The sequence below is a fragment of the Miscanthus floridulus genome, chromosome 7 (genome assembly GCF_019320115.1).
Source record: "Miscanthus floridulus cultivar M001 chromosome 7, ASM1932011v1, whole genome shotgun sequence".
In the NCBI taxonomy this organism is placed as follows: Eukaryota; Viridiplantae; Streptophyta; class Magnoliopsida; order Poales; family Poaceae; genus Miscanthus; species Miscanthus floridulus.
Window position 1 is genome coordinate 118,574,313 of NC_089586.1, and position 26,229 is coordinate 118,600,541.

Genomic DNA, 26,229 nt, shown 5'->3' on the forward strand with positions numbered 1-26,229 from the left:
CTTGCCAAGGGACGGGAGCATGCAAGGGGCAGGGGTCGGCAATGGCAATCGATGCGTTTCCCCTGCTAGGGCAGACATGGCGCAAAAGGCTACTACACTGCCTCTCGCGGACGTGTAGGTGGTGGTTGTGGCAAGCAACATGCGAGTGTCAGTGGACGCAGTGCTACAGTTGCAGCAGATACGCACATGAAACTTCGTAGTACTGTGCTTTAAATCTCTGTGGTATCTCCATGCAGTGTCCTGTCCTCGTGGACTGACGGTCTACGGATGGAATTGGACGGCTGGGAGAGCTCCCTGTTTTTCGTTCTTTTTTGGTTACGTTACCTTTATTCTCTCGGCTCCGAATAGTTTTGAGAAGATAAATAATTTAAATTTCACTAAATCTATAAACAACAAAAATATATACCGAATAAGTGTTATTAAAATAGAGATATGATATTTTCCTTTTCTGAAATTTCTTTGTGTGTGAATTTATCTCGGCGTTTGAGCTCCGTTATATCGTGTTCTCTTAGGCCATGTTTAGTTTTCCCAATTCCTGAATTTGGCACTATGCAAAAAGAAGATTCTCCGTCACATCAAACTTGCGGTACATGCATGGACTACTAAATGTTGATGAAATCAAAAACTAATTACACAGTTTAGTTGTACTTTACGAGACGAACGTTTTGAGCCTAATTAGTCAACAATTGGACAATCATTACCAAATAAAAACAAAACGCTACAGTAGCTACAGTAGCGCCACGAATCCGGCGGCGCCGATTAGGTTTACAGGAGTAGAGAGTTGTACGTACAAGAAAATTGTAGTCTAAACTTGTTTGGTTTGATTTCGAAGACAAAGTATAAAAAACTACGTGCTTTGGTGCCAATTATTCATGCTTTGTTAGCACTCATGTAAAAGTGGTGATGGCAACAAGCGGTATGTTGTGAGGATCAAATTCAAAAATATTATGGGCCTGTTTGGTTAGGCTCCAAAAATTGCCCTACCAAAATTTTGGCAAGCCAAAACAAGGGCATGCTAAATTCTAGTTGCCAAAACCAATGTAAGAAATTTAGTATATGGTTTGTCCAAATTTTGGCCGGGCAGATTTGGAGCCTAACCAAATAACTGCCTAAGTTTTGGGACTACCCTAGTTTTAGCTAGGCAGATTTTGGAGTCCAACCAGTCAGACCCTATATTTTATAATTGTTATTGTATAACACATATGCGAAATTGATTTACTATTGTAATGTTTTGTTAGTTTTCTAGATCTTCATTAAAAGTAATAATGCAACGACAATCACCTATTTGTACATATAGGGAGACAAATGTTTGACTAATTTATCAAACACTAAAGAATGAACTGCTATTTTTAAGCCGGCATCTCCTAATCTTTTCGTATATAAGGGCATGTTTGGATGCACCTGAACTAAAGTTTAGCTAGCTAATTGTTAGAGCTAAATTTTAACAATCTAAACTTTAGCTACCTAAACTTTAGTTGGGGTTGTTTGAGTGCACCAGCTAATTGAAGAGTTTCTACCATGCTACTCCATTAGCTGGTTTTAGCTGGGTGCAAACACCTAATGAGATTATGTATATTTTAACCTCCAGCTAAAATTTATGAGAAAATTCCTTCATTGCCATTGAAAACTATAACAATCCCTTGATTGCCATTCAAAATTACATGTTCCCTTCGTTACCATCAGTTTCAGATTTTTCGTTCCCTCGTTGCCACCCCTGTTACAGAGGAATCACGGCGTGACTTCGCTCGCAGTCTCCCACGCCCAGGCCGCCTCCTCCGTGACCGTGACGAAGCACGCTCGCAGGCGCAGGCGCAGGCGCAAAGAGGCACCACCGTCACACACCCAGCGCACACACACACTGATGAGTGAGGACTAATCAGCGAGATGAGCTGAACTGAGCTTGCTGTGCAGCTGGCCCCCATGCGACTCTGTGTGACGAGCCTGCGCTGCGCTTGCCTTCATCAATCACACACACACGCGCGCCCCTCCCAGCCCCATGTGCCCGCTCTGAATGCCACTACCCGCTCCACGCTTCCCTCTCCCCTCTCTCTCTAGATCACAAGATCGACTCGCCGTCCGGCTCGCATTCCCTGCCTCTCCTCCGACCGGATCGCAACGCGCCTTCGCGCTGCTGCTGCTGCTGCTCGCCTGCCCCTCGGTGGCGCAGCAGGAGGGGGCTGTCTCTGAGTCGTACGCGTCCTCGCTCGTGTCCCGCTTCGACGCGCCACCGTCGTGGGCGTTCCCGAACCCTCGCCTCCGGGCGTCCTATGCCGCGCTGCAAGCGTGGAAGCACACCGCCATCTTCTCCGACCCTTCCAACTTCACCACCAACTGGGTGGGGCCCAACGTCTGCGCCTACAACGGCGTCTTCTGCGCGCCCCTTCCTGGCAGCACCTCGCACGACATCATGGTCGCCGGGATCGACCTCAACCACGCCGACATCGCGGGGTACCTTCCCGCGTCGCTGCTGCTGGGCGTCCCGGACCTGGCGCTGTTCCACATCAACTCCAACCGCTTCTACGGCGTCGTCCCGCACACGTTCGCGCACCTCCACGAGCTCGACCTCAGCAACAACCGCTTCGTGGGCGGGTTCCCGGAGGTGGTGCTGTCGCTGTCGGCGCTGCGGTACCTGGACCTCCGCTTCAACGACTTTAAGGGCAGCATCCCGCCGGCGCTCTTCGACCGCCCGCTCGACGCCATCTTCCTGAACTCCAACCGCCTCCGCAACCCGATCCCAGCCAACCTCGGGAACTCCCCGGCCTTCGTCGTCGTGCTCGCGCACAACCGCCTCGGTGGGTGCATCCCGCCCAGCATCGAACGGATGGCTGACATGTTCAACGAGATTGTGCTCATCGTCGACGAGCTCACGGGATGCGCCCCGCCGTAGGTCGGCCTGCTCCGGAAGCTCACCGTCTTTGACGTCAGCGTCAACCACCTGCAGGGACAACTCCCCGCCAGCATCGCTAACATGGCTGCTGTCGAGGAGCTCGACGTCGCCCGCAACCGTCTCGAGGGCGCCGTGCCGACGGGAGTCTACGCGCTCGCCAGCCTCAGGAACTTCACCTACACCGACAACTTCTTCACTTCGTGCCCGCCCTGCGCCAAGGCCCGCCCTGCGCCGACGGCGCTTGGAACTGCATCCCCGACGCGCCGGCCCAGCGCCCGCCGTCGTAGTGCGCGGCCGCCGCAGCACACCCATTTGACTATAGCAAGGCACAATGCCAGGAAGCCTCAGGCTACACCCCGACACCGGGCGGTGGCCACGCACGCGGCGACCGCGGCCGCGGGAGCGGCAGCCAGCCGCCCACGCCGGTGTCGTCGACTCCTAGAGGCAGAATCGCAGGGAACCCGCCGCCATCGTCTGCTACTCCCACTCCCACGGGAGCGAAGTCACGCCGTGACTCCTCTCTAACAGCAGTGGCAACGAGGGAATGAAAAATCTAAAACCGATGGCAACGAAGGGATCATGTAATTTTGAATGACAACGAAGGGATTGTTATAGTTTTCAATGGCAATGAAGAAATTTTCTCAAATTTTATTGGATGCACCATCGCTAAAATTAGCGAGCTGCATCTGAACATGGCCTAAACAACTTTATCGTCCGTATTTAATCTGACTGCTTTTTTGGAAGGAAAAATACAGTATTACCAGCGGTATCTGGGTAAAGCATGCAGATCTACTGGGGTCCATGCCTCCGCGGTCACGGGGGGAACATGTTTAAAAATGCACGGTAGCCTTGAGTTTTGAAAACAAAGTACGCCAAGCGAAGGGTGCTGTTCCAGACTAGCCGAAACTCGAAAGTGTTAATTTGGCTTATGTTGAAGGTTATATTGACATGTCGCGAAAAAAAAAATACTATTTCATGACTGAAAAGTAATTTTAAATAAGCTCCGGTAAACTGGGGCGTAGCCGAAACACAAAAGTGTGTAGGATGTACTGCAAAAGTGCCAAGGTTATTTTTTTTAGGGTTAAGTCCAATTTACACCCTCCAACTTGCAGCAAAGTTCGAATTTCAAACTCGAACTTCAAAATCGGACAACTTTGACCCTCCAACTCTCGAAAAAGTTCAACTTTCAACCTTCTCGGCGGTTTTGTGGGTGAACAGTAGCTTTTGATATTTTTGGGAGCGCCGAAATTTTATATTATTTTTTTAAGTATCTTAACGTCCTCAAATGAAAAACTCAAAACTACAAAGTTATAGATCTCATCGAGGTCTACAATTTACATATAAAAATTATCTTCATCCGACATCGTATTGAAGGGTTTTCTATTTTTTGAAATTTGAGTCTCATCACGCGATAAAATATGGTGCTGAAATTTTATATTATTTTTTCGAGCATCTTACTGTCCTTCAATGAAAAAACTCAAAACTACAAAGTTGTAGATCTCATTGAGGTCTATAATTTACAAAGTTGTATTTTAGCACCATGTCGGATGAAGATAATTTTTATATGTAAATTGTAGACCTCGATAAGATCTACAACTTTGTAGTTTTGAGTTTTTTCATTTGAGGACAGTAAGATGCTCGAAAAAATAATATAAAATTTCAGGACCATATTTTATCGCGTGATGAGACTCAAATTTCAAAAAATAGAAAACCCTTCAATACGATGTCGGATGAAGATAATTTTTATATGTAAATTATAGACCTCGATGAGATCTACAACTTTGTAGTTTTGAGTTTTTTCATTTGAAGACGTTAAGATGCTCGAAAAAATAATATAAAATTTCGGCGCTCCCAAAAATATCAAAAGTTACTGTTCACCCACAAAACCGCCCGGAAGGTTGAAAGTTGAACTTTTTCGAGAGTTGGAGGGCCAAAGTTGTTCGGCTTTTGAAGTTCGAGGTTGAAATCCGAACTTTGCTGCAAGTTGGAGGGTGTAAATTGAACTTAACCCTTTTTTTTAGGAATAGATGTTTTCCCTGCTTTTATGGCACCGCTCGGCTTACCCCATATCTGGTTTGTTCGGCTTTTTTTTTAGCTGAAACAGTATTTTTCTCTAACAACAATTCAGCAAGAATAATATTTTTTAGCCAGTTTCAGCTAAAATTCGGCCAGGCAAACGGGGTTCAAAAAGCATAAAAGAGTTTTATGTTCCACAATTTGGCGCGTCCGCTTTACAATTCAGCCTCAAGGCAACATAAGAGGAAAGTTCAAACTATTACTGTCTACAGACAACGGCAAGGGTATTACTCTATCGGTCCAGAAAAAAATCAATTCTAGCACAATGTAATGGTTTTGCATCTTAAATTCGATTAATTATTGATAAAAAAATATAAATATTTATGATATGAAATAAATATTATTAGATTAATTACGAAATATATTTTTATAATAAATTATTTTAAAATTATAAATAAGAATAATATTTATTAAAAATTTAGTCAAATGTAAACTACTTTTGCTGACAAGTAACACGTAATTGCATTCTTTTGGGAAGGAACGAAGTATTCGGCAAATACCAGTACTATTTCATAGTATAAAAACGCGCGAAAGTTGAAATCAAGCCCGTGTTTAGTTGCTATGCCAAATTCCAAAAAAGTGCTACAATATCCATCACATCGAATCTTGCGATATGTGCATGGAGTATTAAATGTAAGCGAAAAAAAAAAACTAATTGCACAGTTTGATTGGAAATCTCGAGACGAACGTTTTAAGCCTAATTAGACCATGATTGAACACTAATTATCAAATAAAAATGAAAATGCTATAGTAGCCCAAAATCCAAAATTCACCCAACTAAACCCCCTCCAAGCGGGAGTTCGCAGTCAAAATCGGTCTACCTGTCACCCATACGGCCATACCGGAAATCACGCTCAAACCAGAAGCCTTGACGGAGGGAAGCGTACGTTCCCTCGCGTACTTCAGGGGCGCAGACGCCGTGGCACGCGAACCCAGAGGCAAAAGGCCAGAGGGAGGACTCGTCACAGTCGTCGGTCTCGAACGGTGGTGCGGCGACGCATCGTCCCGCACCATCCGACCTGACGGGTGCGTGCTGTCGCGGCCTTGCCCTCTCGATTCGGTTCGGCCAAAGCAAAAAAACGTCACCGGACGCGCGATTTCCGCCGCAAAACGGTGCGTTTCCTCGGGCTCGCCGACGACCGCAGGGCTCTCAAATAGTCAAATCACATGGCAGAGCACTAGAGCAGTCGCCGAACCGATGGTCCGAGGTGCAAGCAGCTAAGGCCCGCACCCAAAAGGCCCATTGCAAACGTGCGAGGCCTTTTGAGCTTTGGACCTGGCCCTTTCCCTGTCAAGCCCATCTCACACCTAAATTCACAGCATATACTTCACGGCCTTCCCTTGTCAAGCCCGTCTCACCCCCAAAAATTTCCGCGTCATGTTCAGGACCTGGCCCTTTTGAGCAGTAACCACCAATGAATTTTGTCCGCTAGCGCATGTGCACATGAATTTTATTATTTTCATATGATTTTTCTTGGATTGCGATTGAATCTCAAATTTTATGACATGTATACATCTATAGATGTGCATAATTTCAATTATTTTGAAAACTGATAAGTATGTTTTTATAGAAGGTTTACGTGATTCGATTATAGATGTGATTTGAACTGAATATTTTCCCTTCAGACATACCAGCAAGATCTGATCGTCTGTACACAACTCTTACATCTAAATACATTGGTTGTGTTTCAGATGCAATTTTCTGCACCTAGTGAATTAATAGATTCGTCTCAACCTCCCATGTGCTTATCCTATCTTGAAGTATAACATCTCTTCTTCATTACACACAACACAACACCAGCCCTTTTGTAGATCATTAATACAAGACCTTCATCTGAGCAATCATAATATTGCAACCAAAACTTTCGATTGTGTCTTGCGATTGGTCAGTCTTCGGAGACTCTGAGACCAATGAACTGAAATCCAATTGCGAAATACATGATCGATTGAGGAAGAACAAAGAGGTAAAAATAGTCATCTCTGTATAAGTAGTCGAAGCACGCAGAGGCCAAAAGGAATAGCCCGATAAATACCTCCAGGAAATGGAACCTGACACGAAGCAGGATAGCAAATTAGCACCAAGGCTCAAAGCTATGATATATTAGGTGTACATGTCTGCTGAATATGTCATCCTCTAGAAATTACCTGTCTTTGAAACGATAGTTTCCTGTAAGACTGGCAATGGATTTGAGCTTCTGCAAATTCCCCAGCTTTTGTGTAACAATCCATTCATTGGCCCTGTCAGCTTCGAAAAACCCTATCAAGATGGCTTTAAACCGATGCAGTGCCATTACATTCTCAAATAAGACCCACAGTATAATAAGATGGATAGACCTGCAACACCTTAGGAATTCAGGATATGAAATGTTCTCAAATAAAACTCAATAAAGCTAACACCAAGCGAACCTTGGAGTCCCAACAGAGTTGAGAAGAATGATAGCTGTGGGGATATAGATCAGCTCCCACACAGGAATCTGCGCTTCTGGTAATAGAATGTTTAAAGGAATCAGGACGCTGAAAAAGAAGAATGTGAAGAAGGTGCCTATGATCCTCCGGGCAATGAAGAAGTCATAGATCATATACAACTTCTTCCAAACCGACACTTTCTGCACAGGAAAACAACAGAACATACGGACAAATAATCATATGACAGAATTTTCATGGCACTCACTGCATGTCAGGGAGCAGGTTGGTGTACAAGACTAACCTTGGCAGCAAGAATTTCCCAGAACATTTTCTTGAACAGGAGCGCAGGTCCACATGACCAGCGGTGCTGCTGGGACCGGTACGCCTTCAGAGTACTTGGCAGCTCACTCTTAACCTGAATGGAAATTGCAATCTCGGATCAGTTCGATACAGTTTTGTCTGACATGATAGTACCTTGGATCTATTTGTCAGAGGTGCGAACCTTTATGCTTCCAACGTAAACGAACTCCCAGCCCAAGAGCCCTGCTCTCAGTGCCAAGTCCATGTCCTCAGCAGTAGTTCGGTCCTCCCAACCCCCGGACTCGACAATCGCTTGCGTTCTCCATACTCCAGCTGTTCCTGCGTGCATGAATAAATAATATCATTCACATTTCTCGAACACAGCTGAAGTTGACAGCGTGACATGAACAATTGCGAGTTTGCGACGGCGCAGTTGAGGGAGGGAGGGCAGTGGATACCATTGTAGCCAAAGAAGTTGCAGAGGGAAGAGCCGGCTTCCTGCTCCACCTTGAAATGGTAGTCCATGGACATCTCTTGCATTCTCGTCAGCAAGCAGTCGTTCGCATTCACTACAGGGCAGCTTAAACAAAAGCTTTGTCAGCAGATGGAACTACATCTTGATGTCAGACAAAGCAGGACGCAAGCTGGAACTGAACTGACTGATGAACGTAGATAATTGGGTCTCGTGGAACTACTTTCCTTTCACTAACTAGATGAGGCCGAAAGCTCAACATTGCAAATGGGTCACAAAATCCAAGCCTAGTGCAACATTTCTGTGGCCTGCTTGAAGCCCAGACAGATCGAAGTAAGCCCAAACAGAGACAGCAGCATCTGTCTGGCTCTGTACGCTGCAGTTGCAACGCAGGCAACTTGCTTCTGTTCACTTGCCAATAAATTAAAAAGAAAATAATGGCAATCGTTGTCGGCTGCCTGTGCGCGAGAGACTGATGATGACTCACCGAACTTCCAGCGCGTCTGCACGAGCGCGAGGCTGGGGTTGTGGACGAGGAACGGGACGGTCTTGACGAGGAAGTCCGGCGCCGGCTGGAAGTCGGCGTCGAACATGGCGATGAACTCGCAGCCGCGCACGTAGGCGTGGCGCATCCCTTCCTTGAGGTTGCCGGCCTTGTACCCGGCCCTGTCCTTGCGCGTCTCGTACTTGACGTTGATCCCCTCCGCGGCCCACCGCTCGCACTCGCCCTTCACCAGCTCCTGCCCAGCCCAGCGAGTGGCATCAATCACAAAACCGAGCTCTGCCGACTACTCGGTCGGCCGTGCGAATTCGACCAAATTGCGGGTTTACGCTTCAAAAGAATGGGAAAAAATGGCAACTTTTTTTTGTCTGGTCTGTACAGTAGCTGTAGGGCCGTGCATTCTTGCTGGCTCCCGGTTCTTGTGGTGCATGCATGTTCCCGTGGCAATTGGCAGGCATTCAAAGTGACAGTGACAGGTGAAAACGAAGCCCGATCTCACTCACCTTGATGACGGCGTCGGTGGAGTCGTCCAGCACCTGCACTATCAATCGATCTACCGGCCATGTGAGCCTGCAAGCTGCCCCTATTGATAGCTGGTACACCTGCGTACGCGTTTCAGGCTTCCTGTCAGAGATGTGCCCATCCATGATAGATTGCTCTGAAAATTTGAAGACAAAACATCCCTTGTTCTGCGTTCTGATCCACTTTTACCCTTAACAGAACTATGACCAATGGAGCGTAGTAGTAATGAAAAATTAATTGGTCCAATGCAAACTCTTAAAGATTAATTAAAGAGATTCAGATGCTGCTGTTTAAGCGCTTGAGGATCAGCAGTTCAGCAATTAGCTTACTGATCTGACAGTCTGACTGAACAACCGTCTGAGTTCACCGAGAGCAGCACAGTCCGGAAGGACACAGAGACGCCAGAGACATACGGAGTACAGTACATACCTCCTCCTCGTTGTACATGGGGATCTGGACGAGCACCATGGGATAGGCAGCTGCCTCCTCGTCCGGCCGCGCGATGGGGTCGCACCTGTACACCCGCCACGGCCGCCGGCGCCGCAGCTTCATCACGGAGCTGACCGCGCCCAGGAACAGCTTCTCGGCCAGCACGATCACCGACATGGCCGTGCACAGCACCACCGCGGCACGGAGCAGCGGCACGAGCAGCCCGGCCCTGACCTCCGCCCACGCCTGGAGCAGCGCCTCCACGAAGGCGGCGATCGTCGCGGGGAACGAGAGCCGGCCGTACGCGCCCAAGAAGACGACGTCACCGACGGCGCGCAGCGCGTGGCCACCTGCTGCATTGCCACCGGCGCGCCAGCGGGAAGAGGTTAAAAACGCGTACTACGAATAGCCCATTTAGCAGAAGGAATTGCTACTCGTCCTGGCGGCAGCAAGAAAGAAGCTGAGTGCACGTACCTTCCATGGCTTGCTGCGTGCGTTCAGCGGCGTCGCACTTGAGTTCAGGCACTGCTGGTTTGAGGAGGCAACAACCATGGAGATAGAGAGAGACCACAGAGTGGGAGAATTGCCGCAAGATCGGATTGACTAAATAGGCGCCGTCTGAGTCAGATCTAGGGTACACGCGACTCTGGTCTCTCGCGCATGCGGCTGGCTCACTGCAGTGGTTGTTAGCCTGAGTGAGCACCTTTACAGTAGATGTCAGTTTGTCAGCATCTGCGCGATCGTATGCAGTACTATATTAATTTGATGGATTCCTACTCTGGTTCCATGCGCACGAGAAATGGTAACAAGGTTTTCTCGTCACACGTTGCCATGTGAGCCCTGCGGGGGTAGACTAGTGCAGGTTTTGGACGCTCTGGCCAGTTTGGGCAGCGGAGCAGAGCCAAAATGACCGCATCCAATGGACAGTGCGGTTGGTTGGCTCGGCTGACTGTGTCGAGCGTCGACCGAGCTAGTAGGCCCATGCATTTGCTACGAGCTAGGGACAGGGTCCGCTTGCATGCAGTTGAATTGCATGTGATGTGACAGCCTGTGGGATAGCTACGCGCAGTTTCAGTGACGTTCGCAGCAACGTGTTTGGTGCATCAGATTAATTGCAGCGATGGATAGATGCTTAACTACTCGTAATCGTAGCAGCTACGCACTTTTGTACTTCTATTTATGCGCGTCTTTGAGTGTGTGCCAATTATTGGACCACGTCCTTCTTATTATTATGTGCCATCGTAGAAAATCTTTGCCGTTGATGGCTACTAGGGTGCATATGCTTGCTTCGGGCACGCCGGGAGAGCCGGTGCCCAGTGGCGGCTGAGATCACACGATTAATGTATCAAATTAACAAGATGGTCCACGCATTTACATAGCTAGTGTCCTGTTAAATTCTTGTGCCATGGCTCTGTTTGAATAATTAGCGGCTAATAATTAGCTAGCTAATAGTTCATCACTAATATTAGCTAGCTAACTAGTCTTTGCTCCCCTCCTCTTTTGTTTGGCTCCTTTTGTATTGAACTACTACTTTTTCTTTAATAAATACTGCAGGGGCCCCGGCCCCTCTAGATTCGTAAAAAAAAGCTAGCTAACTATTAGATGCTATTAGCTAGTTTTGTCCAACCAGTAGGATATTAGTTAGTTGGCATTCAATTAACAATTGGCTTAACTATTAGTCGAACCCGTTGGATCCAAAGAAGCTAATTATTAGCTCTATGGATCTATGCATGCCCTATGTCTTGCATCTTGTGTGCTTTCAAATCACTTCATTAGTAATTACTGTTTATGTCTATTGTAGTTGGAAATAGTTGTTCCGCCATAAACGAACTACATGCTACATCTTGCTTTATTGCTTTGGTTCATATCACAATCTTGACTCTTGAGCTATATATCAATACATGGGACCTAAACTTCGTTTAATTTAGTACCACATATTGGTCCCGTTCGTTTCGGCTGAAAAAATAAACTGAAAAGTACGGATTATAAGACAAGCGAACAGGGCCATTGCTTGTACAATTCACTCATATCCCGCTTTGTAGACTAATGACATTACCGATGGTCCTTTTTTCTCGTGAGATGTAAAAGTTTTACCATCAACTATACAAATTACACCTTGCTTAGTTGCCTGGTCCACATTACAACCTCATGCTAAAGGCCTAAGCATAGTGCAAGCAGATAATGTTGTTAATTATTTGATTCTCTTCTCTCTATTGCTTGTCTTAGTTATCTCTTTTTCTTTGTTGTAGAGTGTGCATCAAACTAATAACTCATATGTAAGCAAGAGAAGCAAGTTACATTTGTAACAGCTTACGGGCGACCCTACTGAGTTTGCATGTCAATGAGACAATGGTGGGCAGGGCAACTCTACACAGGTTCCCGTTCCCCACGGTAAGGCATATTGAACTTTGTTTCCTATACTCTTGTGCCCAATTTATAGGACCCGTTTCCTAATTGATGTCATAATCAACATTCATGGTTCTCATTTGGTATCACAATGTTTTTGTTGGTATCATATAAGTGATTCAATCACGCAATGCACACATCATGGGGAGCTTGATCTATAGCTTGTGTAGTTTTAGGAGTAACATGTGTTCAAGTCTATTGTATGTCCCATAGATTGAGGCAAAAAGGAGGGAAGGTGAAGAAGAATACTATACTCCCCCAAATGGATTGTGCTTCCTAATTGGAACGATGGTAAAATATTGCCCACATGTACAACTTTGCTACTAATACCTCTCTTTGTGTAAATTTCATGTAGAGGAAAATGTACACTTGAGGACCTTTTCGGGATGGATGAGGAAGGGGGAGAGGATGAAACTAAAGCAAGCTTTCCTTTGGATAGATGAAAATTGAAGCGAGATTCCATAAGTTTTGGTGGAGAAATAGAAGGCTTCAACACAAAGGAAGCAAGGCAAAGGAGAATATCAAGGATTAAGAGGGAGGGAATACACCTAGGCCTCATTTGGGAGGCCCAATCCAAGGGGCCATCCCGACATTTTCCCTAGGAAACCCCCACCCTTCGCACACATGCAGAATTAGCCCCAGGCCACCTAACTCCGCCATTTGGAAGCTCACGTGAGGGTGGGCTGACCCAAGCCTTTTCCCTAGGGTGACTCTCCCCCACCTCTTGTGTCCGGGGATGGCTTCCCCGTGCACTAGAGCGAGACGAGAGGTTATGCTAGCACGCGCCAACAACCGTTGTCCTCGTAGCCTTGCCTCAGTCGCCTCGTGCCCCATCTACACCTCAGTCGATGTGCCTTTATGATCCAGAGTCGTCCTGGCATCTCGTTCATGATGAAAGCAAGTGGTGTCATCAAGTTCACGATGCAAGCAAGCGGTGTCATCAACAACGACCGCCTCCATCTCTCTGGAGTTAGATGTACCCAAACAGCAGTGGGGGGCATTGTTGATCTCCCCTACCATGGAAGGGGATCTGATCGTCCACATAAATCCCCTTAGTTAGAGGGCTGCTGTTCCTGGGCGAATTTCCCTCTCGTCCTAAACGAAGCCCTAGTGTTTAAAAGATGAGAGAGAATTGGAAATTTGATGATTGCAGGACATACATCAAGTTGAAATTCCTTAACAAAACCACTAAACTAAACACATCCAGTGTGCCCATACGAGGGCTTGTTTGGTAGAGCTCCACTTCTTGATTCTTTGATGGAGTGATTAAGTTAAAGTTAAATCTTATGAGGGAGCAGTGCGGTGAGTAGATAAGAATTAATTCTGAAGTGACCTCGACGGAGATTGGAGAGGGAGCACTGAGAAGTGAATTTCTTAACTCCCAATTCCTAGTGTAAACGAAGAAGTGATTCTTTCGCACTAGAATCTGTGTGGATTTTTAGCTCTACAAATAGGATTGTAAATACGTGCTTGGAGTGAAAAACTTGTCAGTATCAATAAATATATACAACAGAAGTGGCGATAAGTAACATAGAACTCCCCATTTATCGGCGGGAATGCCATGCGCCTGATCTCCAACTCAATACGGAGTAGTTTACATTACCTCGAACCAGACCCAACGTGATTTAATAGACTACGAACCAAATGCAGTATTTTTTTGGTGCGGTATCCTATGTTATAGAAACTATCCGTTTCTTTCATCGGGACTGCCTAACATAGAACTCCATTTATCGGCGGGAATGCCATGCGCCTGATCTCCAACTCAATACGGAGTAGTTTAAATTACCTCGAACCAGACCCAACGTGATTTAATAGACTACGAACCAAATGCAGGGCATCAACGTATGCTCACATACATCACCGTCGCATTCATACTACCCCGCGCCCGGTGCCCAGTGGCATCATCGCACCCGCCCAAATTCCCAAGGCACGTAGCCGACGTAGGCCAAGCACCATCGCCCAGCGCCAATCGCGCAAGTGCGCCGCGCGCATCAAAGCCGGGAGAGAAGAGCCGCCTAAATAACATGCCCAGCGCGTCCAGGTCCCGCGACAGGAGGGCGTCGGCGTCGCCAATTAAACTCACTCACCACTGATACTTGGCCTTGACGAGGACGTCCTCATACAGAACGGCGGCGTGGTCCCAGCTGAGGTCCTGCGCCATGCCGCGCGCCTGCAGGCCGCGCCAGCTCTCCTTGTAGTTCCGGTACGTGTTGAGGCAGTGCGAGAGCGCGTCGATCATCCGATTCGCCTCCGCGCGGTCGAAGGTCCACCCGAGCCCGGTGTCGTTGAACGGGTCGAACGGCGCCACCGTGTCCCGGAGCCCGCCCACGGCGTGCACCACGGGCACGGTCCCGTACGCCATCGCGTAGAGCTGGTTCAGCCCGCACGGCTCGAACCGCGACGGCATTAGCAGGATGTCCGCGCCCGCCGTGATGCGGTGCGCCAGGGGAACCGAGAACCCGACCCACGCGCGCACCTTGTCGTTGTGCTCCGCCTCGCACCACCGCAGCATGTCCTCCAGGTCGGGGCGCCCGGTGCCCAGCATCACCAGCTGCACGTCCTGCCCCGCGATCCAGTGGATCGCGTCGGCGATGAGGTCCACGCCCTTCTGTCCATACAGACGCCCGATGAACCCGATCAGTGGCACGTCGTCGCGGACCTGCAGGGCGACCTTGCACTGCCGCTTGCCCGTGTCCAGCGTCTCGAACGTGTAGTTGGTGTAGCCGTCAGAGTGGAGGTGCACGTCCACAGCGGGGTTCCACTCGCTCATGTCGATGCCGTTCACGATGCCCTGCAGCTTCCAGTCGTTCTGATTTATGATGTCGTGGAGGCCCCACCCACCTTCCGAAGTCTTCAACTCCCACAGGTAGCCATTGCTGACGGTCACCACCCGATCTGCTGTCTTCAGCCCCGCAGCGAAAACGTTGCTGTGATCGCCACCGATATTGTCGTACAGTTTGAAGTGATCGATGTAGTGTTCAGGCAAGTAAAAAATGACGAAGTCGTCTACAGGGCCACGACCCTGCAGCAAATGTTAAATTGAGCATAACTGCATCAGTCATTTTGGCCGTGTCAGGTCAAATGAACAAAGCTTTTTTTTGAAAGTACAAATGAGCAAAAGCTAACTGAAATACATTAACCTACACAATAATTTATGTCTTGAGCACATAATTGTTCATTAAGTTTCATGAACTAAGACTACTAGCATATTCATTGCCATAAGAACTAACTAAATGAAACCTGAAAGTTACAATGAACCAAATTGTTGCCTGAAAGTAGCAAAGAACTGATGCTGAAAATAGGAAAGAACCTAATCGATCCCTCAAAATAGCAAAGCCTAAAACATATCCAGCAAAATTATTCCTAAGAATATATATCACAAAAACATTTCCTCACATGGGTAACTTTCCTTATCTACGACCACATTTTATCCTTTCAAAAAATTTCATAGTTTCGTTTCATCCGAGTTTCAGATCAGTAGTCAACTAAGAACATGATGATAGGCTTCTAGGTTAAGTATTATGAGAGAAAACAAGAGGCAGCATAAGTTTAAGGTGCAAAACCTGATGAGCAATGTTGTGTATCACAAGCACAGAGCGAGCATACTTCATCAAACCATTGTCCCGGTAATAAGCCTTTAGATAGACAGGCAGAAGTGCGGTATGCCAATCATTAGCAATGAAAACTAAGTTGCCATCACCATAGACGGTACCGCCACATGGAGCATACCATGGAACCTGCGTTCAGAATAAATTTGAAAAGGAAGATAATGCAGATTTATCCGCCCACAACAAACTATAACAGACATGAGCTATAATCGAGTTTGTTATGACACAAACTATTCAATGAGGTGCGTAGACAGCTTGGAAAATAGAATAAAAACAAGAATTTATCTATGGGGCAGTGTGCATATTGTACAAGTACAATTTTACGGGGCCTGGACACTGTTGACTTATCAAAGTTTGCCAGTAATGAATTTATCTTTGTATTGGTCAGTAAGCAATCAGATATTTTAAAGTCCAAATTAGTTCTCTTTGTGAATTGCTTAGAAACCAATGTCTAGTAGTACCTCAACAGCGGCCTTGCAGAACAAAATCATGCGCTTCAAAATATCCTGCCATCAATTGATTAAATACAGAGACAGTTTAGATAAATATGACAGGTTTCCAATTGAATTTTCTACTGTTAGAAAAGGCACTTGAAAATTGGTGTTTACCGATCTTTCTCCTCCATAAATATCATTGTGCCGGTGCAGGAAGGGAGGGGCTTCTATGAATACAAAATCAACTCCATCAATGTAAGAGTGAAAATAAGTAACTTCTGAATCCTGAAAACCCACAGGAGGAAAAAAATCAGGCCTCTCATCTTTTTCTTTCATACAGGACCAGTACTACAGACTCTTTGTTTCTATTTTTTTTCCATACGTGTCCAGCTACCCTGTAACGTCGCCGTACACCTAAATCCCGGGCTTCTGCATACTCTCCATATCTTGGTATCACGACCTGATATTGGAACACAAAATCGCATTACTTTTCTGATCACATATGAATTATAATTTCCTCCCTTTTTTTGTAAAAGTATACTAGAGCACTGACACAAAACTTCAGGTTACAGTAGTATGACTATTGACCTTTTTTTCCACATGTTTCACAAAGGACAAGAGTTCAGAATCTGCATTCAGGTGCATGGCAGCTGAAACAGCATCTGTTGTCTCTCGTAGAGTGCATAAATATAATGAAATGGAAGAGATGAATACCATAACACGGTGTCCTCTCCTCGCCAAAGCCTTAGGCAAAGCACCCACAACATCTCCAAGGCCACCTATGCCATAGCGGTTGTCAGGGCAGTTGCTTAGTTTGGATGTGGAGACGCTCAGCAGAAATGCAATTTACCTGTCTTGCAGAAAGGTGCACATTCAGAAGCCACCACGACGATATTCATCACATTAGGACCAGCGAAAGGGCCAGGTTCCTTGTCCTCACTGTCATCAGCAGCGCTCGCCGCCGCATCAGTAGCTGGAGCGGCGTCCGCCTTAGCATCCACCGGTTCAGCGATGCCTATGCCTTCCACCGGTTTAGCATCATCCACTGCGGGCTTCAGCTCTTCAACCTTCGCACTGGCAGCGGTTTCTGTCTTGGTGACAGGAGCTGATGGTTCAGCTTTGGGTTCGGACACCAGCTCTGCGGATTTGCTCGCACTGCTGCTCCCAACCGTTCCGTTTTGATTTGCAGCGCTCTGACTTTGCTTCGTCGCAGGTGTCACAGGTTTGGGAGGTGAATATGGGGTATACTCTCCATCCAGAAACGGGTCCCGGTGCTTCTGACTTCTGAGACGTACATGAGGGGCTGAGAGCCTGAGGCTTGAGAGAATCGTTACTCGGTCGTTTCTGACTGACAGGTGGGCATGTGAGCAAAGGCGCGTGTGTCCGGCATGTTATCCGTGTGGGTGTATAAAATGCTGCTAGTTGCTGATTCGGATCAAGATGTGACCTGTTATTTCTGTTGTTTCAGACTAAGTTTAGGTGGATTATGAAAGGATTTTATGTCGTCCAGAGAGAGTATGAATAGCTTCTGAAAGTTAACTACAAATAAGGAAGTTTTAGAATACCTATTAAGACCAAGCTCAAACCAATCACCTAAGAGAAAATTTTCTATTTGACACCAGAAATAATACTGGTTTCTTATTTGACACCGAAACTCAAATTTTTTGCTACCCGTCACCATCTCAAGTTTTTCTATTTTATTTGAAACTTCCATTAGTTTAGTGTTATAACGCTATTAAGTCCTAGAGGAAAAGACTGTTTTATCCCTATAGTTCTTTTTACCCGTTATGACATTCCCTGGTACATATTACTATCTTTTTTTAATGTTTTTATTTTGAATGGTTATGTTTTCTTTTTGCTTCGGTAAAATAAAGGAACGAACATCATCTTATATAATTACTTATAATTACGTTGAGTTCAGTATCAATCATTTAGGAACACAAATCATAATAATAAAATGAGATCTCCAACAATAACAATCTCATTCAGGCTCACATCAATTACAAAACTAACAAGACTAACAAAATTTAGCTTTGTTGCGGTACTCCCAAACAATTGTGTGCTATTCATTTATTTTGACCGGACGGTGATGATCACACATTACCTCCTATAAGGTAATAGGTGAAATTTATTCTCTGATGATCACAGAATAACACGAAGTTTTAGAATACCTCTAGAGATCAAGCTCAAACCAATCACCTAAATATCATTTGCTGCCCTGGTGTTGGGGCTTCCCTTTTTGTAAGGTGAAAAATCCTAATAACCAGAGGGGATGAATAGCCTATTGAAAATTTCTACAACAACACTTAGCAAAGATGTTAGACAATTAAACGGCGAAGCGAGTGTTGAACTAGCATATTAAAAATGCAAGCCACCTACCACAACTCTAATGACTATGATCTCTAAGCACACAAAGGCTAAGTCACTACACTAAGTTAGTGTGCTCTCATTTACACAGTTAATCCAAGTAAAAAAAATGGGCATTTTATATTGAAAAGCGTAAGTGCATGACAAACCTTGGATAGTTGCCCGGGCTAGTCTAATACTGCTGTAGATCTTTTTAACAAGAATGTCACGGCCTCGGTGAAAGATCTTCAAACAATACGACGTGGCAGCGCACCACCCACGTACTCGCAGAAGGGTCCAAGAGTTCACCGCTCATGTGATTTGGCACACAGCTCAACCACACGCCCGATCCAACAACAAAAAAGCGGAAACAAACAAAACCTGATCCTTACACGATCCAGACCGTCCAATTTCTCGATCAAACGGCCAGCATATCCCGCAATCTCCCCTCATCCTATCCCTCCACTCTCACTTCACTACTACGCTCCCCTCGGAGGTCGGAGGTCGGAGCTCGCACTCGAGAACGTCGAGTTCAAACGAAAGATCCTCCTCCCTCCCAAAGGCGAGTCCGTTAGCCAAGAATCCTGGCAACAATGACCTCCCTCTCCTCCGCCGTGGCACTGCCGTCCTCGTGCCGGGCCCGCCCGGCGGGGGGCAGCCGGAGGGCGCGGATGGTGGTGACGCGCGCGGCGGCGTCGAGCCCGAAGCTGCCGAACGGGCGGCGGCTGCGGGTGGCGGTGGTGGGAGGCGGCCCCGCGGGCGGCGCCGCGGCGGAGGCGCTGGCGAAGGGCGGCGTGGAGACGGTGCTGATCGAGCGGAAGATGGACAACTGCAAGCCCTGCGGCGGCGCCATCCCGCTGTGCATGGTGTCGGAGTTCGACCTGCCGCTCGACCTCGTGGACCGCAAGGTGAGGAAGATGAAGATGATTTCGCCGTCCAACGTCGCCGTCGACATCGGCCGCACGCTCGCGCCCCACGAGTACATCGGGATGGTCAGGCGCGAGGTGCTCGACGCCTACCTCCGCTCACGGGCACAGTCCGCCGGCGCGGAGGTCGTCAACGGCCTCTTCCTAAGGTATGCACGGAAAACCCAACAGCAAGATTTTACAGGAACTGAAGTGAATGCTGTCATTCATACTCTTGCACTGATGTTGGCAGCATTTTGAATTGCATGCTGCTTGTGCCTACTAGTACAAATTGATTTTACTTTCCTAGGGGGGGAAATATTTGATCTTAATTTGTCTCCCAATGCTAGAAATACCTATTAATTTCTATAGATGCTACGTGTAACCATGGTCTTAATGCATAGTTTTTACCGAACAATTTTTTATTCAATCACATGCATTCTCTCCATTCTCTACAAATCATATCCCTTCATGTCTTAGTTCTCGTGTAGACATGGTTTAGTCTCTTCAATAACTATTTTGTCACGCCGGCGAAACGTTTAGGTGTCAACACAATTAACGTACTATGATGATTTCTGCATTGAGAGTGCCCTGACCCTCAATTCTAGTCCTGCCACAACCTTCATGGAATTCGATTCAAATCGAATGAATCAAAGCACATATCCAAAATTGGATCTGCATGCTTTAAAAGCCAACTCTGAAATCTTGAATGTCAGTTGGTGACTTGGTGTGCAACAAGTGAACGCGCGGTGAGACTTGATCTATCTGATTGTTTTGCTCAGGTACGAGGCGCCCAAGGAGCCGAACGGCTCGTACGTGGTGCACTACAACCACTACGACAGCAGCAGCAGCAACGGCAAGATCGGCGGTGAGAAGCGGTCGTTCGAGGTGGACGCGATCGTGGGCGCGGACGGCGCCAACTCCCGCGTGGCCAAGGACATGGGCGCGGGCGACTACGAGTACGCCATCGCGTTCCAGGAGCGCGTCAAGATCCCCGACGACAAGATGGTGTACTACGAGGAGCGCGCGGAGATGTACGTCGGCGACGACGTCTCGCCCGACTTCTACGGCTGGGTGTTCCCCAAGTGCGACCACGTCGCCGTCGGCACCGGCACCGTCACGCACAAGGCCGACATCAAGAAGTTCCAGGCCGCCACGCGCCTCCGCGCCAAGGACAAGATCGAGGGCGGCAAGATCATCCGCGTCGAGGCGCACCCCATCCCCGAGCACCCCAGGCCCAAGAGGTACCATACTACCATGAGTTTCTCGGGGCAAGAATGGCATGCGGTTGCCGGACATGACTGGCAAATTGACCAACAAAATGCAGGGTGTCCGGGCGGGTGACGCTGGTGGGCGACGCCGCGGGGTACGTGACCAAGTGCTCCGGCGAGGGCATCTACTTCGCGGCGAAGAGCGGGCGGATGTGCGCCGAGGCCATCGTGGCGGGCTCCGCCAACGGGACGCGGATGGTGGAGGAGAGCGACCTGCGTAAGTACCTGGCCGAGTTCGACCGCCTCTACTGGCCCACGTACAAGGTGCTGGACATCCTGCAGAAGGTGTTCTACCGCTCCAACGCGGCGCGGGAGGCGTTCGTGGAGATGTGCGCCGACGACTACGTGCAGAAGATGACCTTCGACAGCTACCTCTACAAGCGCGTCGTGCCGGGCAACCCGCTCGACGACATCAAGCTCGCCGTCAACACCATCGGCAGCCTCGTCAGGGCCATCGCGCTGCGACGGGAGATGGAGAAGGTCACCTTGTGAGCTGCCGCTTGCGACGTCGCCATCGTCGTCGTCGTCGTCGAAATGGCATTCACTTTAGTTGTTGGAGTCGCAGCTGATCGGTGAACTAGCAGAGATTTGCGGCTGATCAACCGGGTTAATTGAGGCCAACGTGCGTGGACAATGGGCACGGAGAGGAGAGAAAGAGAGGTTGTGCAAGTGCAGCAAGTAGATCAAGGTGCTGCCTGTTTGTATCGATCGATCCTGCAACATATAGCATCTGATGATGTTGAGAACTCGGAGCAGTTCATCGATTGGATTGCTGACGACGGCAAACCTCGACGTGAATGAATGTATAATAGATCAAAACATAATAATGAAACTAAAATTTCCCCGTTCTGGTTCTGATTACTGTGTCCCTGTATCTTTAGTTTCTGAACTCTGACGAGGAAGCAAATATATCGAGACTGTTGGACTGCTCGTCTAGCAGTTCTCACACAGATTTTTTTTTTTAGAGTTTTAGGGCTCAGCCCCAGTCTTAGCATTAAGCAAAGACACCTCTCCACAAAGTAACAGGCAAAAGACAGAGAATTCATGGCAGAACTATTCTAAAATCCGAAGTGGGAGGATGGCAAGAAGAGATAAACACAACAAAATGATTCATCAACTGCTGTCCAGTTAACTTACTGCCCAATGGCAAGCCTGATCTTGAGGTCATCATACTACACCTGATCTTAAGGTCATCATACTACACCATACCCTACTGCTAATTACACTACGAGACGGCTGACTGCTGCCCTAGTTAACTTACTGCTCAATGGCATGCCTAATCTGAAGGTCAACACACTATGGCTAACATTACTGCTAATTACATACACTGAAAGACTGACGCGTTGCCATCAGACAAAATTCCTATGTGATCAGACCTGCACCAGCACAAAATTCAGGGACCAAATCGGCAAGCAGAGGCATCCTTCACCAGGTGCCATGGCAGCCTATGAGGCGCTTCCTCTTGAAGCTCTCCTTGAAGCACACCTGCCTGAGGTGCTTCGTCCTCTGATCCAGAGTCACATCGGGCCTCTCCTCGATCATCTTCTTGGTCAGCTGCAGGAATTCCACCACGCTCCTGGTCAGATGCCCGTCCTCTTGTGCATTCTCCTTGAAGCACACCTGACTGAGCTCTATCGTCCTCTGATCCAGCATCACATCGGGCCTCTCCCCGAGCAGCTTCACCGTCTGCTGAAGGAATTCCACCAGGCTCCTGGTCAGATGCCCGTTCTCTTGTGCATTCTCCTTCCCGAGCCCCTGCAGGACGCGCGCTCCATTCTTGTCAGTTCATGAAGATTGCAGAGAAAATCTACTAGCCGAAACGAACTTGAAGACAGTGCTAGAGCGAGAGAAGCAGAGACCTGGACGTTGTCGATGAGCTTCTGCAGACTCTTCACCTTCCGGTGCGGCCAACGCGGGATGCCGAGCTTCCTGCATTGCTTCTTCAGGACGGTGACCCCCACGTTGAGCTCCCGCGCCGCCTGCTTGATCGGCACGGAGAAGTGCCGCGACACCTGCTCGAAAGTCAGTTCCTTCTTCGTCTCTGACGACCCACCGCCCCGACGTCCTGGTATCTCTGCGACCGTCTGCACATTGGCAGACTCGATCAGGGCCTTCTCGCAGTCGCCTTCCTTGCTCTTGCGATGCGCGTCGTCCTCCTCTATCTGAGCCCAGAAACTGGGAAAGTCAACATCAAATAGGTCGCCGACCTCACCTGCGTTCAAAGAAGAAAGAACATGAACTCAAGAAAATGTGCAATGGTTGCTTGCTTGCGCGCATCCTTGTAACAAAGCGTCGTGGTACCTTGAGAGAAGCTGCTCTCTGAAGAAGAATCACCAGCACTTGAGCGTGACTCAAAAGTACTGCACATGACAGGAAAAGAGTAGCATTCGATCAAACAGAGAGAAAAAAAAAATCCTTACAAATGTTCATCGTAGGGAACAGTCCTGGAGAAAGGTGTACCTGAAATCCTGAAACTGGAAGTACCAGTCGTCTTCCTCGTAGAAACGATCTTCCATTGGCGAAGGAAAGAAGTGTTCAAGGCTACTGAACAAAGGAGCTACAGCCATCAGGTTAAGGGGGTGTTTGTTTCCAGCCTCGTAAAATTTAGTCCACGTCACATCAACTATAGTAAATATATTTAAGGGTTTGTTTGGTTTGTCTAGTAGCTTTTAAATTTAGTAGCTTTTAGCCATTTTTAATAACTTTTTAATCAAACGTTATGACTAAAAGCTACTCAAAGAACTTTAGTCATCTCTAGTAACTCTGGAGTTACTAAAAGTGACTAAACCGTTTAGTAGCTATTAAAGTTTAATAGCTCGAACCACACATCCCCTAACACTATTTAAAATATTAAATATAGATTAATTATAAAACTAATTATATAGATTGTGACTAATTTATAAGACGAATCTATTAAATCTAATTACGGGAAGAGGACTCTGTGTATGCGTAGTGAGAAGTACAATGTCATTCGTTTGGCAATGTCATTATTAGAAACTTCACGGCTTCCAAGACATATCCATTTTTGAAGCCTAACTCTTTTTCTCTCACCTCTCACGTCGGCTCGATGCACGCGTGCATCTTCTATGAACATCAAAATTAAAAAAAAATGGTCATGCATACGGGCTCTGTACCGAAATAATTGTGAAGTCAAATATTTTTAACTTTAACTAAATATATATAAGAAATTATTAATATTTATGATGCATAATATTGTAAGTATTATTAGGTTAATTATTAAATATATTTTAATAATAAATTTATTTAGAGACACAAATGTTGTTAGTATTTTGTATAAATCTAGTCAAATTTAAGAAAGTTTAACCTGTACTGTGGGGGTATTAACCCATATACCCTTACGGCTAGGCTTGGGTCGGCCCGGATCAGAAGGTCTGGCCCACTAGAAGACGACGCGCGGCCCGGCCAATCTATTCGGAATCCTGCGCAAGGACTTAAGGCAGATTTGGAGGTCAAACGAGATCCTGGTCGGTTAGAATAGGAATCCTTATCTGGCCACCTATGACAATTATAACTGGCTAGAATTAGTTTCCAGATCTGTAACCCTGCCCCCGGACTATATAAAGCGGACAGGGGACCCCTCTAAAAAACATCTCTCATTGACATACAACAATACAATCAGACGCAGGACGTAGGTATTACGCCTTTACGGCGGCCGAACCTGGATAAAATCTTGTGTCTGTCTTGCGTCACCATCTTGTTTGTAGCTTACGCATCTGTCTGCCGATAATCTACTACCTTGGTCATACCCTAGGTAGACTGCCGACCATATTTCGTCGACAGTGGCGCGCCAGGTAGAGGGTATGCGTACTGCTCTCTAGGCGAACAAGATGGTCATCATCCCCGGTTCCATGGCTACCCCGAACGGCCTCACGTTCACCATCGGCCAGATCACCTGGACTACTGGCTCCAACGACTTCATCGCCATGACCCCGGAGGAGGTGTGGGTTCAATCTATGCCGACCACTGCTTCACCTACATCGGCTATGGCTCTGACCACGGTGGATCTGGCTCCGACCACGCCAGCATTGTCTTCAGCCACGCCAACAACCCGTCGTCTGCTTCCTCGCTACAAAAGGAGGCAGATCGTCAACACCGACTTGCTCGACTCCATCGATCGGGTCGGCACCAAACTTGTCGAAACCCTAGCTCTGGTAAGTTTGATTCAAAGTCAACCTAATGAGCAGGTAACTACGACCCACAACAGATCTACCCGACCAACTCGGGCCAGTCGTCCTGCACGACTCGGTACGAATCTCGTGGTCACATCTACTCCTGAAGGACGCTCTATTCGTTGTCGGCCAGCCCCTGCGACGGGTCTCCGGCTCTTCGAGTACGAAGCCTCAATGGAGAACCACCAGGTCCAGCCCTACGGCCTACGCAACTTCATCAACATGGTCCGAATTGAGGATTATCAAGAAGGATCGGTCCACACAGTTCAAGAGGGTGGCTCAAGCTCCTCGTCCGGCATCGCATCTAATGCCTCCGTTCACACCGAGCTCCAGCATCATGACGATGAAGGCGTTGAATACAATCTGGATATCCCAGACCACGCCTCGGGATTCCCGCGATTCCCATCCTTCCCACCAAGGCGAGGAGACTTGATCAATGTTGTCAGTAATGACGAACCACCGGTAGTCGACGAAACAGAACAAGAAAGGCTAGCACACGAAGCACACAATATTGTCCGGTTTAATCGCTGACAAATTGAAGCCGAGGCAGAAGAGCAGGCCCGACGCATAAGGGTCTAGCCACGCGACCTTAACAATGCCTTTGACAGGGTGGGGGACAAGCAGGTCTTTAGGACTCTAAGCGCCAACGTAGCTGTTGCTATGGCAACAATGCAATGACTACCTAACACCCCAGAAACACAGGCAGTTCATGATAATATACAAGCTTACCTGACGGCTGCTATGGCCTAGACCGCAGAGATTGTAAATCAAGCCCGGGCTCCATCTGTCTCAGTCGAATCAAGCCACAGTCGCTAGTACTTAAGTCGCTCACAGCCATCCAACCAACGTGGCTCGCGCAACAACGACCCATCAGACAACCATCAAGGCGGAAACGGTGGCCATAATGGTGGTCGGGACAACAACCGCCGTCGGGGTGACAACCGCCGCGACTTCCGGGACGACAACCACCGGGACAACCGCGATAATCACCGTGATAACCATGGTCACAGGGTTAATTAGGGTGGCAACCGAGATCGCCGTGATGGCAATAACGATCTCCGCCATTACCTCGGAGAACGCGATCTGCGCGATCGCATCAACCAAAGAGCCAACGATCGTGCATCCCACAAAAGCTATCGCCGTATGGAATATGATACTGCCCATGACCCTCCGGGGTTGAAGCAGTTTACTCCGCACCTTTGCCAAGTCATATGGCCCAAGAACTTCAAGCTCAAAAAACTTTAGAAGTACGTCGGCAAGGAGAACCCCGAATTATGGGTCATGCTCTATGAAACTACATGCAGATCAGCCATGGCTGACGAGCACATCATGTCTAACTACTTCCTAGTCGCTGTCGGCCATGCAGGTCACAAATGGCTGGTCAGCTTGCCGGCGAACTACTTTGATTCTTGGTAAGAGCTCAAGCAAGCTTTCATCGACAACTTCATTGCTACTTGCGAGCAACCCGGCAACAA

The 26,229-nt window shown here is 47.7% G+C and overlaps 4 protein-coding genes and 1 pseudogene across 5 annotated transcripts; 2 read left to right on the forward strand and 3 right to left on the reverse strand.

The window, feature by feature from the left end:
* Positions 1-2,011: 2,011 nt before the first annotated feature.
* LOC136466129 (leucine-rich repeat extensin-like protein 2) lies at positions 2,012-3,435 on the forward strand (annotated as a pseudogene).
* Positions 3,436-6,685: 3,250 nt separating this feature from the next.
* On the reverse strand, positions 6,686-10,268 carry LOC136464440 (probable glucomannan 4-beta-mannosyltransferase 6). Of its 2 annotated transcripts, none has more exons than XM_066463393.1 (10): positions 10,069-10,268; positions 9,595-9,944; positions 9,147-9,245; positions 8,629-8,881; positions 8,128-8,238; positions 7,872-8,008; positions 7,671-7,784; positions 7,370-7,569; positions 7,109-7,297; positions 6,686-7,012 (listed from the first exon to the last, which is right to left on the reverse strand). In XM_066463393.1, exons 1-10 carry the CDS (start codon positions 10,073-10,075, stop codon positions 6,850-6,852), a joined length of 1,623 nt encoding a protein of 540 aa, XP_066319490.1. In that variant the 5' UTR covers positions 10,076-10,268; the 3' UTR covers positions 6,686-6,849. The 2 variants fall into 2 exon arrangements, with proteins under 2 accessions (XP_066319490.1, XP_066319489.1); XM_066463392.1 differs by having other exon boundaries at positions 9,595-9,947.
* Positions 10,269-14,048: 3,780 nt separating this feature from the next.
* LOC136464441 (soluble starch synthase 2-2, chloroplastic/amyloplastic) lies at positions 14,049-16,941 on the reverse strand. The gene is made up of 7 exons (XM_066463394.1): positions 16,893-16,941; positions 16,757-16,821; positions 16,425-16,502; positions 16,217-16,327; positions 16,070-16,114; positions 15,564-15,737; positions 14,049-15,022 (listed from the first exon to the last, which is right to left on the reverse strand). The coding sequence occupies exons 1-7, from the start codon at positions 16,939-16,941 to the stop codon at positions 14,084-14,086; spliced, it is 1,461 nt and encodes a 486-aa protein (XP_066319491.1). The 3' UTR covers positions 14,049-14,083.
* Positions 16,942-18,889: 1,948 nt separating this feature from the next.
* Positions 18,890-21,419, forward strand: LOC136467724 (geranylgeranyl diphosphate reductase, chloroplastic-like). The gene is made up of 3 exons (XM_066466495.1): positions 18,890-19,463; positions 20,076-20,537; positions 20,621-21,419. The coding sequence occupies exons 1-3, from the start codon at positions 18,982-18,984 to the stop codon at positions 21,054-21,056; spliced, it is 1,380 nt and encodes a 459-aa protein (XP_066322592.1). The 5' UTR covers positions 18,890-18,981; the 3' UTR covers positions 21,057-21,419.
* A 570-nt stretch (positions 21,420-21,989) lies between these two features.
* Positions 21,990-23,080, reverse strand: LOC136466130 (protein RKD3-like). The gene is made up of 4 exons (XM_066464591.1): positions 23,025-23,080; positions 22,866-22,924; positions 22,424-22,776; positions 21,990-22,319 (listed from the first exon to the last, which is right to left on the reverse strand). Exons 1-4 carry the CDS (start codon positions 23,078-23,080, stop codon positions 21,990-21,992), a joined length of 798 nt encoding a protein of 265 aa, XP_066320688.1.
* Between the last annotated feature and the right edge of the window lie 3,149 nt (positions 23,081-26,229).

Excerpts from the sequence above, each read along its gene's own strand:
- LOC136464440 (XM_066463392.1), bottom strand. Across the intron at positions 7,785-7,871 it reads TTTACGTTGGAAGCATAAAG|GTTAAGAGTGAGCTGCCAAG; the intron begins GTTCGCACCTCT and ends ATTTCCATTCAG. Across the intron at positions 7,013-7,108 it reads AACTATCGTTTCAAAGACAG|GTTCCATTTCCTGGAGGTAT; the intron begins GTAATTTCTAGA and ends GCTTCGTGTCAG.
- LOC136464441 (XM_066463394.1), bottom strand. The coding sequence starts at position 16,941 with ATGAATATCGTCGTGGTGGCTTCTGAATGTGCACCTTTCTGCAAGACA. Across the intron at positions 16,115-16,216 it reads TTTATGGAGGAGAAAGATCG|GATATTTTGAAGCGCATGAT; the intron begins GTAAACACCAAT and ends AATTGATGGCAG. Across the intron at positions 15,738-16,069 it reads TCTGCAAGGCCGCTGTTGAG|GTTCCATGGTATGCTCCATG; the intron begins GTACTACTAGAC and ends TTCTGAACGCAG.
- LOC136467724 (XM_066466495.1), top strand. The coding sequence starts at position 18,982 with ATGACCTCCCTCTCCTCCGCCGTGGCACTGCCGTCCTCGTGCCGGGCC. Across the intron at positions 19,464-20,075 it reads GTCAACGGCCTCTTCCTAAG|GTACGAGGCGCCCAAGGAGC; the intron begins GTATGCACGGAA and ends TGTTTTGCTCAG. Across the intron at positions 20,538-20,620 it reads GAGCACCCCAGGCCCAAGAG|GGTGTCCGGGCGGGTGACGC; the intron begins GTACCATACTAC and ends AACAAAATGCAG.
- LOC136466130 (XM_066464591.1), bottom strand. The coding sequence starts at position 23,080 with ATGGAAGATCGTTTCTACGAGGAAGACGACTGGTACTTCCAGTTTCAG. Across the intron at positions 22,925-23,024 it reads TTCCAGTTTCAGGATTTCAG|TACTTTTGAGTCACGCTCAA; the intron begins GTACACCTTTCT and ends TGTCATGTGCAG. Across the intron at positions 22,320-22,423 it reads AGCTCATCGACAACGTCCAG|GGGCTCGGGAAGGAGAATGC; the intron begins GTCTCTGCTTCT and ends CGCGTCCTGCAG.